At 51.6% G+C, this 11876-nt stretch overlaps 1 protein-coding gene and 1 long non-coding RNA gene across 4 annotated transcripts; one reads left to right on the forward strand and one right to left on the reverse strand.

The window, feature by feature from the left end:
- The first annotated feature begins 90 nt into the window (after positions 1-90).
- Positions 91-11847, forward strand: REC8 (REC8 meiotic recombination protein). Of its 3 annotated transcripts, XM_060619322.2 has the most exons (20): positions 91-1062; positions 5370-6164; positions 6259-6327; positions 6460-6602; positions 6688-6763; positions 7087-7207; positions 8151-8235; positions 8576-8655; positions 8904-8994; positions 9125-9197; positions 9277-9362; positions 9507-9556; positions 9873-10022; positions 10365-10431; positions 10522-10667; positions 10838-10886; positions 11129-11195; positions 11289-11420; positions 11498-11604; positions 11699-11847. In XM_060619322.2, the coding sequence occupies exons 2-20, from the start codon at positions 6109-6111 to the stop codon at positions 11788-11790; spliced, it is 1740 nt and encodes a 579-aa protein (XP_060475305.2). In that variant the 5' UTR covers positions 91-1062; positions 5370-6108; the 3' UTR covers positions 11791-11847. The 3 variants fall into 3 exon arrangements, with proteins under 3 accessions (XP_060475305.2, XP_081652027.1, XP_081652028.1); XM_081795901.1 differs by having other exon boundaries at positions 91-6164; positions 9876-10022; XM_081795902.1 differs by lacking the exon at positions 11129-11195 and having other exon boundaries at positions 91-6164; positions 11247-11420.
- LOC144616674 (uncharacterized) lies at positions 8072-8951 on the reverse strand. Its single transcript, XR_013556210.1, has 2 exons — positions 8844-8951; positions 8072-8530 (listed from the first exon to the last, which is right to left on the reverse strand). It is a non-coding gene; the product is annotated as an uncharacterized LOC144616674 (long non-coding RNA).
- Positions 11848-11876: the final 29 nt, after the last annotated feature.

Here is an 11876-nt window from a genome sequence, read left to right on the forward strand (position 1 = left end):
TGCTTTGTTGGGATGAAAAGGTAGGTAGCAGGGGTCACAGGGAAGTAATAGAGATGTAATTTCAGAGCGGTGTACTTGGGTTTTCTTCCTGCTGACCCCAGGCCCCTTTCCCCTCCTCCACCCGCAGCTTCTGGCTAGGAAGCTGTCTGGCCTCTGTGGGTTCTGAGTTTGGGGAGAGGATTGAGGTTAGCCACCCAGAAGAGCACAGCCTACAGCTGCTGTAGCCACCAACTTCACATGGAAAAATCTGGGCTCCACGGTTCTTGGCTAGAGGCCTCTGATTCGGGCCTCACAAGTGGCTTAGGGTTGGACTCTGGCTGGAGGTCTAAATGAACAGGAGAACTTGAAGTTGACCTCAAACTATGGACTAGAGGTGCTGGGGTCTGGGAGGGGAGGGGAAATCAGAGGGAAGAAAGAGCTTCTGTGCCTCCTGTGCCGAGGGCAGACCAGGCCCTGGTATCTCTTCTCCCAGTATATGGGGCACTGTTGCCCCAACATAAGGGGACTCCCAAACTGGTTTCCTCGCTCTACCTAGACCCCACCAAAGACCATGTGGCCTAGACTGCCATGTCACCAACACTCTGTTCGCTGAGATGTGAGGGCCCTAAAGCAACTGACACTTCTTTCCCATACCCCCTGTGTTTATTTTGCCACCAAACTGGAAGTTCTTCCTTTACAGGCAACTTGTCATCTTACCTCTCCATTCACATCCAGCAGATTAGTTCAGACGTAAGTCCCCACTTAACCAACTGCCACAGCATCCAGCTTCCCCCCTCCTATATGTGACACCAGCTTGGAGGAAGAGGAGCCTCCCAGACCAGACTTTCCTGTCCTTTCGCTCTTATAAGCCTTCCCCGGCTCACCTATGTGATCAAGCCTAGATGCCTAGATCCTCGAGGATCTTCTTGCTGTCTCACTTGACAAACTTCAGTGCTGCTTTTGAGCCTTTCTGCCTCCTTGGACCTTCGTTCTCTTCAGTCTTGCCCATCATCCTCCTGAGAAGCCAAGAGTCCAAACAGGAATCTGCATTAGCAGGGAAGAAAGCAGGTACTGGGTGCACAGGTACGCAAGCCCTATTGTGCTCTTGATTTTCTAAGATTCCTCCTGGCCTTCTTTGCACTTGCTGTCTCCTTGACTTCCATTTTATTTCTTTTCTTTATAATTTTAAATTCCAGTCTAGTTAACATACAGTGTTAAATTAGTTTCAGGGGTACAACATAGTGATTCAACAGTGCTATACATTGCTCAGTGCTCATTGTGATAAGTGTACTCTTTTTTTTTTTTTTAATTTTTTATTTGATGTTTATTTTTGAAGGAGAGAGAGGCAGAGCATGAGTGGGGGAAGTGCAGAGAGAGAGGGAGACACAGAATCCAAAGCAGGCTGCAGGCTCTGAGCTGTCAGCACAGAGCCCAACACGGGGCTCGAACCCACGAACTGTGAGATCATGACCTGAGCCGAAGTCGGATGCTTAACTGACTGAGCCACCCAGGCACCCTGTGATAAGTGTACTCTTAATCTGCACCTAGTTCACCCATCCCCCCACCCACCTCCCCTCTGGGAACCATCTGTTCTCTATAGTTAAAAGAGTCTGTTTTTTGGTTTGTCTTTTTTTTCCCCCTTTGTTCATTTGTTTCTCAAAATTGCACACATGAGTGAAATCAAATGATACTTGTCTTTCTCTCACTTATTTCATTTAGCATATATTCTAGATCCATGTGTGTTGTTGGAAATGGCAAGATTTCATTGTTTTTTCTGGATGAATAATATACCAATGTATATGTATACCACTTCTTCATCCATTCATCTATCGATGGACACCTAGTCTGCTCTGTATCTTGGCTATTGTAAATAATGCTACAATAAACATAGGGGTGCACACATCCTTTTGAATTAGTGCTTTCGTATTCTTTGTAGTAGTGGAATTACTGGATCGTATAGTAGTTCTATTTTTAATTTTTTAAGGAACTTCCATACTGCTTTCCACAGTGGCTGCATGAGTTTGCATTCTCACCAACAGGGACGATGGGTTCCTTTTCCTCTACGTCCTTTCCTTGTTTCTTGTGTTTTTGACTTTAGCAATACTGACAGGTGTGAGGTGAGATCTCATTGTGGTTTTGCTATGCATTTTCCTGATGATGAGTGATGCTGAGCATCTTTTCATGTATTTGTTGACCATCTGGATGTCTTTGGAGAAATGTCTGCTCATGTCTTCTATTTTTTTAACTAGATTATTTTTTTGGTGTTGTATCAGTTCTTTATATTTCATTTTCATTGTCTCCATGTATTTTTTTAATTTCCTCTTTGATTTCTTGGTTGACCCATTCATTGTTTAATAGAATGTTATTTAACCTCCATGTACTTGTGGTCTTTCCAGATTTTTTCTTGTGGTTGGTTTCTAGTTTCATAGTGTTGTTGTTAGAAAAGATACTAAAAAGACTTTGATGTTTTCAAATTTGTTGAGACTTGTTTTGTGGCCTAATATGTGATCTGTTCTGGAGAATGTTCCATGTGCACTTGAAAAGAATGTATTCTGCTGTTTTAGGACGGAATGTTCTGACTATACCTGTTAAATCCATCTGGTCCAATGTGTCATTCAAAGCCACTGTTTTCGTATTGATTTTTTGTTTAGATGATCTGTCCATTGGTGTGAGGGTTAAAGTCCCCTACTATTATTGTATTACTATTGATCATTTATGTTTGTTATTAACTGCTTTATGTACTTGGGTCCTCGCATGCCAGGTGCATAAATATTTATAATTGTTATATTTTCTGGTTGGATTATCCCATTTATGATTATATCATGTCCTCTTACATTTTCTGTCATAACCCACATCAGCAAATCCTGTCATTATTCCTTTAGAATCTATCCAGAATCTGACCACTTCTCTCTGTTTCTACCACTAACACTTTTTTTTTTTTTTAATGTTTTCTTATTTATTTTTGAGACAGTGAGAGTGCAGGGGAGGGACAGAGAGGGAGAGAGAATCCCAAGTAGGCTCTGTGCTATCAGCACAGAGCCCAAATTAGGGCTTGAACTCAAACTGTGAGATCATGACCTGAGCCGAAATCAAGAGTCAGACGATGGGGTGCTAGAGTGGCTCAGTTGGTTAAACATCTGACTTCGGCTCAGGTCATGATTTCACAGTTCATGAGTTCGAGCCCCACATCGGGTTCTGTGCTGACAGCTCAGAGCCTGGAGCCTGCTTCGGGTTCTGTATCTCCCTGTCTTTCTGCCCCTCCCCTGCCCATGCTCTGTCTCTCTCTCTCAAAAATAAACATGTAAAAACATTTTTTAAAGAGTCAGATGCTTAACCTACTGAGCCACCCGGAGGCCCCTACCACTAACACTTTGGAACAAGCTACTATCATCTCTCACACCTCTTTCTGCTTCCTTCCACATCTTCTTTTCTTCCTCCACTCTTGTCCACCTTCAGCCTATTTCCAACACAATAGAGATCCCCTTAACACATAAATCTCATTATGTCAGTCAAAACCCTCCATTGGCTCTTAATTCATTCAGAGTTAAAGCCCAGATCCTTAAAGTGGCCTCCAAGGTCCTTGTGCTGTGGCCCCTATCCTCCTCTCTAACCTCACCGCTTGCCATTCTTGTTCCAGGCTTCTTAAACCCACCACATTTCTGCCTCAGGACCTTTGCACTTGCTGGTTCTTTTGTCTAAAATATTCTTCCTTTAGGTAGGTGCATGTTGTCTCCTCTCTTCAGAGGGGGCTTCCCTAAGCACTCTACCTAAATAGCAGCCCTCACTACTCTCTATTCTCCTATGCGGCCTCATTCTCATAGCACTGATCACCATTTCACATATTTCTGTTTGTCTCCTTGCTTATCATCTCTCTTTCCCTAATGCGTTAGAACAGGGACTTGTTTTGTTCACTGCTCTATATCCAGTGCCTCTATAGAGGAGTGTGTGGCATGTAGTAGGCATCTCATAAATGCTTGTTGAATGGAGGGATGGATGAACAAATTACTCAGTCTATTGCTTATCTCCTAAACTAGGTTCTAAGTACCTTAAGGGTAGATGCCCCCACCTTATCACCTCTGTGCTCTAATGTGAACTTATAAACACAACATATGTACAGTGACTGAAACAATTTGTATTATGTAGAAACCAGCTTAAACAAGCACAAGTTGACTAGGTACTGGAAATGCTGGAATTCAAGAGAGCAGAGTTCCCAGCCAGGCTGTCATTAAAGAGCTGTGTGGTCTGGGAAAACCTGTCTTATATGGGCCTCTGTTTTCTCATCTGAAAGGCAAGCCTTAGGCTAGATTTTGAAATCCCAGTCAGCCTTGAATTTTTGTGGTTGTAAATTTAGGGTAATTGCATATTCACTTGACAAATGTTTTTGTTTTTTTTTTAATATTTATTTTTGAGAGAGAGACAGACAGACAGAATGTAGGCAGGGGAGGGGCAGAGAGAGAGGGAGACACAGAATCCAAAGCAGGCTCAAGGCTCTGAACAGTCAGCACAGAGCCTGACGCAGCGCACAGAGCCTGACGCAGCGCACAGAGCCTGACGCGGGGCTTGAACTCTCGAACCACAAGATCAGGACCTGAGCTGAAGTCAAATGTTTAAGCAACTGAGTCACCCAGGCACCCCAACCACTTGACAAATGTTTACTGAGCTGGGTTCCAGGAACTAGTTGGGGGAAAAAAAATAAAAATAAAATAAAATAAAATAAAATAAAATAAAATAAAATAAAATCTCGATCTCTAGAGCTCCCAGACTGAAGGAACAAAACAAAATAGGGTCAGCTCAGCCACAATAACTGACTATTAAAGAGGCAGAGAAGCATGCCCTGGGGAAGGGCATTCTAAGCCAAAGAAATGGCTGTACAAAGGCAGGAGGCATGGAGACAAAGAATTGTTGGAGCCAAATGGCTTTTGTATGCAGAGAGGTATGCCCTGCATCCCACAAAGCTGAAATCTATTCCAGCCAGGGGAACATTCACAACTGGAAAACAGCCAGATGGGACAGGCCCAGAGCCTAAACTGTTCAAATTTAGGAAAGGACCCAGCAAGTTCTCTCAGGGCTTCCTGTGAGATCTGACTTTTTCCTCATCGGTCTGTGACGCCTCCAAGGCCACCCACACCGTTTCCACCTCCCCAGCTCACGACAGACCCAAGTCTGGGCACAAAAGGCAGACCAATTTTTGGTATTTTGTTGGTACTTGGTTGGATTTGGGGGAAAGGGCAAGTTCTAACCGCAGATCAGGCGCCCAGAGTGGGGTAGGGCAGTTGCCCCCAGCATGACCCCGACCTAGTCTAGTAGTTGAAGTGCCCTTGTTACCAAGCTTGCTGGGGGGGGAGGGGGGGGGCGAGACTGGAACTTGCTCCACTCTCATTGGCCAGCAGAGAAGTGCCACCGAGGAACCCTTGTTGCCAGAGGCAAGAACGAGAGCCCATTGGTCAGGACACCTCACAATGGCCCCGGCAGCGCACAGGATTCTTCCGATTGGTTCGCTGTCTGCCTCCGGAGACCCCTGTTGCCTCGACGCCCAGCAGGCTCCTTGGTGCCCTGGAAAGAGCGCTTCCCAAGCCCACCCCCGTTCCCCATTGGCTGTCGTGGGGGCCGCCGCCATCTAATGACGGAGGCGCAAAGCACCCGTGGGCGCGCTCCCTGCGGCAGGATCTAGTCCCGCGGGAGGGCGACCCTGCCGGGACTACAGGTGCCGAAGCTGAGTGCAAGACTCAGGCGCCCGGCACTCTTGCGGAGGACCCCCGTTCTCCCTCGGGACCTGGTCTGGAGCCCAGCCCGGACCTGCCCTCGGGGAGCTCTGCACCTCCAACCTGGAACCCAACCCGAAAGGCCCCAGTAAGTTCGAAGCACCCACGCGGCGTGTGAACCCGCTCAGGGCAGACGGAGAGGGGAATCCCAACTGTTGTATGTGCGGTCCGCGCCTCCATTTGCTTCTCGCCTTAATCGTTTATCCACCGATTATTGGCTCCTTTATTTGGCATTCGGGGTCCACCTCGGTGCCACCTCTCCAAACCCTTCGTTCCAACGGTGTTGGGAAGTCCCGCGCCGCAAAGAATTACGATTGAGATCCGAACGGAGGAGTGGCGGAGACGGGGGTGAAACCCCTGTGGGACAATGTTCTACTATCCCAACGTGCTTCAGCGCCACACCGGCTGCTTCGCCACCATCTGGTAAGGGCAGGGCCCTGCGCGCCGGGAGGGGCACCCAGGGATCCCAGCCTGACACCCCCTCCCCACCGTCCATTCACACCCCCGACCCCTCCAGGCTGGCAGCGACCCGTGGCAGCCGGCTGGTGAAGCGTGAGTACTTGAAGGTGAACGTGGTGAAGACCTGGTAAGGCCCAGGAAGGGGAGGAGCGGCCGGGCCTGTGCGGGCAGGGTGGCAGGGCAACTGGATGGATCCGGTTCGCCAGGCTACGGGGTTGGTCCTTGGCGCAGGGGTGAGTAGGGCGTTTTGTACCCCCAGCGAGGAAATCCTCGATTACGTGCTGGTACGAGTGCAGCCCCCGCTGCCCGGTCTACCGCGGCCCCGCTTCTCCCTGTATCTCTCAGCCCAGCTGCAGATTGGTGTGATCCGGGTCTACTCCCAGCAATGCCAATACCTCGTAGGTAAGTCCGGGAAGGCTCGGAGATGGGGCAGAGCTGAGTGGCCCTCGGCGAGGCGGGCTCTATACCTTGCCCTCCCTGCCCACAGAGGACATCCAGCACATTCTGGAGCGCCTGCACCGTGCCCAGCTGCAGATCCGCATTGATATGGTAGAGACTGACCTGTGAGTGCCCCCCTGGGACCGGCCCGTTAAGCTTTTTTTTTTTTTTTTTTAATTTTTAAAATCTTTTTTGAGAGAGAGAGCACGTGAGCAGGGGACAGGCAGAGAGAGAGACACACAGAATCTGAAGCAGGCTCCAGGCTCTGAGCTGTCAGCACAGAGGCCAACACGGGGTTCAAATTCACCAGCTGTGAGATCATGACCTGAGCCGAAGTCAGAGGCTTAACTGACTGAGCCACCCGACACCCCCCACCCCTGCCCTTCAGCCTTTAGAGGGCAACCTTAGCCTTCTGCCTCAGTACCTGACAGCCCACACTCTCTCTCAGACCCAGCCTGCTGCTTCCTAACCGCCTGGCCATGATGGAGACCCTGGAAGATGCTCCAGACCCCTTTTTTGGAATGATGTCTGTGGATCCCACACTTCCCAGCCCCTTCAATATCCCTCAGGTAGGGCTCCCCAGAGACAGTTCAGGGGGACTGTCGTGGTGGACCCACCCAGACAAAACCCATTCCACTTGTCTATTCAAGGCCAACTTAGAGGCAGCTCTTATCCGAAGCATATAAGCAAATAAGAGGCAGCTCTTATTTCCACACAGTTCCCACTGCCAAGGCTCTAATCCAGGCCCTCATTGTTTCTCAGCCCTGGGTTTCCCTATCTATGTCCTCCTCTATCCACACTCTAACACCTCTACAGCTTAATACAATGCTACTTCCTTCCTTCAGACACCTCCTGTGGCTCCCTACTGCAGATAGAGTACTAGCATTAGAGCTCTCCAGGCCCAGGTCTAGAACTAGCTACCGTCTCTTAGCATATCGCTTAAGCATCTTTGGCTCCCAGACACTGGTCTGGCCCCCATGTCCCAAAGATGCCATGTTCACTTCTTTGCTTGTGCTGTTTCCCTAGTCCATAAGGGTCATCCTCATTTTCTACTAGTTAAGTCTTACACATTCTTAACAGACCTGGCTCAAATACTATCCTTTTCTATGCGACTTTATCACTGGCCAGAACCAAATGTTGTTTTGGAACTCAGCGCATCGCTAAGGGGCTTGTTTCACCCTTTGTGTTGACTCTTGCCCAGGTCCTGTACAAACCTGTCATCATGTTGGACCATAAGCTCCTTAAGACCAGGAATCTTTTCTGTTCCTTTGTCCCCAACAACACTTGACATAAGGGTGCAGTGCTTCGTGTACAGATGGACAAAGAGTAGATAATGGCAGGAATGGGAGGAAAGGCATGCATATGGTGAGTGAGTTCACTGCATACAACTGTCAGTGCCACAGGGCTTAGGCATGAAGGAATATTCTCGTCCATTGTCTGAATAAGGTTGTGGAAGTGAGAAAACAGCAGCTAAAGATGAACCCTTCCTTTTGTCCCCAATCCTCCCCAAAGATTCGACACCTTCTTGAGGCTGCAACCCCAGAGAGACTTCTTGAGGAGATCCCTCCTGAAGTCCCTATGGAGCCAACGAAGCCAGGTGAGCAGAGAGGGTTCTTTCCAGGGAGAGGCATAGGAAGGCCCCAAAACTGAAGAAATGACCATCATTGAGCTTCTCTTAAGAGCCATGCCTTTTGTGTAACCTCATCTCTGCCTCACAGGAGTCCTATGAGATCAGAATCTTACCCCTTTTTACAGAGGAGGAAAGTGAGGCCCCTAGTGGTTAAGCAGCATAGTCAGGGTCAGATTGGCAGTGACTGGCCTGGGCCTGACCAGAACCCAGGTTGACTTGATTGTAGAGTCCATGTTTTTGCCTCACCACATGGGGTGGGAACCTGGAAAGAAGTAGAGGGGCTGGGGTGACTTTCCTGCCCCTCCAGACAGGATCCCGGTCACTGTGCTGCCCCCAGAGGCCATCACCCTCCAAGAGCCAGAGCCCATACGCATGCTGCAGATTGAGGTGAGTTGTACCCCTACAGTGGGGCCTGAGGCCTGCCTCTGGCAGCCCAGCCCACCTTGTATTTATCCACTCCTGTCTGCCCCGAGTCCTGCCTTCTTGTTTCCATTTCACCACTCCCTGCCCCTGTTCCTTGAGTACCCAGTGGGCCTCCTGCTGCCTTTCAGACCCAGTCTCCTAGATCCACTTGCCTTTTTCAGAAATGGAACTGTGTCCTCTTTCCCCTCTCCTTACTCTCCCTCTTTGGACAGGGTGAACGGGACCTTCCAGAGGTCAGCCGGCGAGACTTGGAGCTGCTGATTGCCGAGGAAGAAGAAGCTATCTTATTAGAGGAACGTGAAGGTAGGCCTATCTGGCTGCGTAGGGCCCGTGTGGCACTGGATGGTCAGAGCCCTGACATGGGCAGTCTGGGCCTGGGCAGTGCTCCCGTCTCCTCTCTTCTGTGCTCTGAGACCTGATCTTCTCTCTGCAGAGTACAAGGAGGAGCCCCGGGCCCTGGAGGGAGACACCATATTACCCTCGCTTTCACCTCCAGCTCTTGCACCGTAAGGGCAGGACCCTCTGGGCCAGGTAGGGGGTCAGTGCTGGGAGGGGTGTCTTCATTTCTCGCCCATTTTCCCTCAGGGTGGAAGGGGCAGCAGAGCCACTTCCGGTCCCAGTGCCCGAGGAACCGAAGCCAGCAGCCTGGGAGCCCGAGGCCCTACTTACTGGTGAGTGCCCATCGTGCCTGTACAGCTACTGCACACAAGGGCCCTGGATTCCAACTTGCTGAAGGGAGGCCTTCTAGCCGGTGGCTGGGTGGCTGTAAGGGCAAAGGCTGTGTGGCAGAGCCGGGACCTAGAATGTTTTTGCAGAGGTGACTCCTCCACCGGAGCTGCGTCTGCCAGCCCCTCCCAGCCCAGAGGTGAGTAGTGCCCCTTCCAAGTCTCTTCCCCTCCCAGAGCTGCTCATCTGTATTCGGCTTCCCCAAGCCCTGGGCTACTGCTAGCCTGCCTGGGCCTTTGGGCAAATGGGTAAAAGGTACCCCTACTCACACTCCATTTATCTAGACTGCCCTTCTCAGCTGGGCCCCTCACATGAGGTTGGAACTGCATGTACTCAGAGGCCGTGTCCAGCTCTTTCTCGGGGCACCTCTGGGGTGGGGATATGGGGCTTGTACCACTAAGGTGGTGGGAAAGGGAATCATGGGTAGCCTTGCCCCCACTTCCCCTCCAACTCAGCAGAGGAGGCCCCCAGTTGCCCCATATCCTGGGGTCCCACCTGCTCGTCGCCGTCGCCGCCGCCAGTTACTGTTCTGGGACAAGGAGACTCAGATTTCCCGGGAGAAATTCCGGGAACAACTGCAAACCAGAGCCCACTGCTGGGAGTGTGTGAGTGCAGCCTAGGCTCTGCTGGGGATGGAGGGAGGCAGGGCAGGCCTGGGGCAACACATGCTGGGCCTTCTAAACTCTGGGGGGATGGGGGGGCTACACAGGGAACAATCCCCAAAGTGCACGTGTTCCGGGGGTTTGCACGTACACAGCTGTGTTCCTTGAGTGACCCCACCTAGCATATCCACAGGCCCCAGTTAGTAGTGAGTGGGGCAGGCAGGGGCATGAACCTGAGAGTTGGAAGGTCAGAGGCCTTGGAACAAAGTATTGCAAAGAAGTGGAGGAGGGGCGGTGAGGAGTGGCTCCCTCCTAACTGGGCTTCTGGCCCTCCTTGCCATGCAGCCAAAGGCGCAGCCTCCTGAGAGGACCATCAGAAGCCCCACGGAGCTATTCCGAACCCCAACTCACTGTAAGGAGCAGTGGGAGTTGGCATGTGGGATCTTCTGAACCCACATTCCTCACCTCAGACCCCACCCCCACTGCCCACCCCCCTCCCCAGCTGGCTGGTTACCCCCAGAACTGCTGTCTTTCTGGACCCGCTGTGCCCAGCCACCCCCAGAAGCACTCAGGCGAAGGCCACCCCTGGAGCCTGAAGAGGAGGCTGAGGAGGAAAGGAGGAGGACTGAAGCTCTGAGCGATATTGAGGTAACTGCACCCTTCCTCCTTCGTCAAGAGGCTGCCTTCTCCACCCCCCATGGGAGCCATTGGTGCTGGGTCCGTCCCCTAGTGCAGGCCGGTTCAGGGCTGGGACTGCTTCACCCTACCCCAGGTGTTTCTGACACTCGGGGTCTTAGTTCTCGCTCTCCCACCCCCAGGTCCTGAGAGAGGCCCAGGAGCCCAGCGGGCCCCTCATGCTGTCTTCAGGTAGGTACCTGGAGAAGGGACAGGACCACCACCCCAGCCCCTGTCCCGGAGAACTGGTACCCCAATGCTCTTATTAGAAGGGAGTGATTAACATGAGGGAGCATAGATCTCTTCAGCTCTCCCACTGGGCACTTTTAATAAGTCACTGCACAGTCACGGCATCTGGGTCAACCAGGTGGCCTCAAGGTCCCGATTGCTCAGATCTAAGCAGATCCACTCACCACCTCCCCCTCCCCCAACAGAACTCTCTCTAGAAGCGGCCGAGGAGGAGAAGACCCGCATCAGCCTCATCCCTTCGGAAGAACGGTGGTAAGCCACCAGCCCCGGCGAACTCAAGTATTCCCCTTGTTTCTGTCACAGCTGCCACCTTCCCTGTTCCACCTGACTCCCATGTTCTCCCAGGGCCTGGGCCGAGGCAGAGCGGCCAGAGGCCCCTGCACTGCCTGTGGTACCCGAACTCCCTGAAGTGCCTATGGAGTTGCCTTTGGAGCTGCCCCTGGAGCCCGAGCTGCTGTCGCTGGAGGCTGTGTATAGGTATCAGGGAGATAGACAGTGTCTCGGTGGGGCGGGCCCAGGCTGAGACTTCAGCTGACAGTCCTTGATCCCTACAGGGCAGTGGCACAGGAGCTGCAGGCCAACAGGGAGCCCGATTTCAGCAGCCTGGTGTCCCCTCTCAGCCCTCGCAGGGTGGCTGCCCGAGCCTTCTATCTGCTACTAGGTGAGTGTGGGCACGAGGTGCAATGTGGGGGACGAGGACACACAGGCCCTACGCGGACTCCCCCTGACTGGCCCTGTCTTCTCCCCTTGAGCAGTGCTTGCAGCACAACAGATCCTTCGCGTGGAACAAGAGAAGCCGTACGGGCGCCTCCTGATGCAGCCGGGGCCCCGATTCCACTGCGGTTAGAACTAATTCACAAGCTGCCAGGATACTGGTTACATTAAATATGTCTTGCCTGCCTCATTTCTGAACATCTATCTCCGTGCTTTCTG

The sequence above is a fragment of the Panthera onca genome, chromosome B3, assembly GCF_046562875.1.
Source record: "Panthera onca isolate mPanOnc1 chromosome B3, mPanOnc1 haplotype 2, whole genome shotgun sequence".
Lineage (NCBI taxonomy): Eukaryota > Metazoa > Chordata > Mammalia > Carnivora > Felidae > Panthera > Panthera onca.

Coding starts and splice junctions, on each gene's coding strand:
- REC8 (XM_060619322.2), top strand. CDS start 6,109: ATGTTCTACTATCCCAACGTGCTTCAGCGCCACACCGGCTGCTTCGCC. Junction 9,557..9,872: donor CAGCCCCTCCCAGCCCAGAG/GTGAGTAGTGCC, acceptor CCTCCAACTCAG/CAGAGGAGGCCCCCAGTTGC. Junction 10,668..10,837: donor AAGCTCTGAGCGATATTGAG/GTAACTGCACCC, acceptor TCCCACCCCCAG/GTCCTGAGAGAGGCCCAGGA.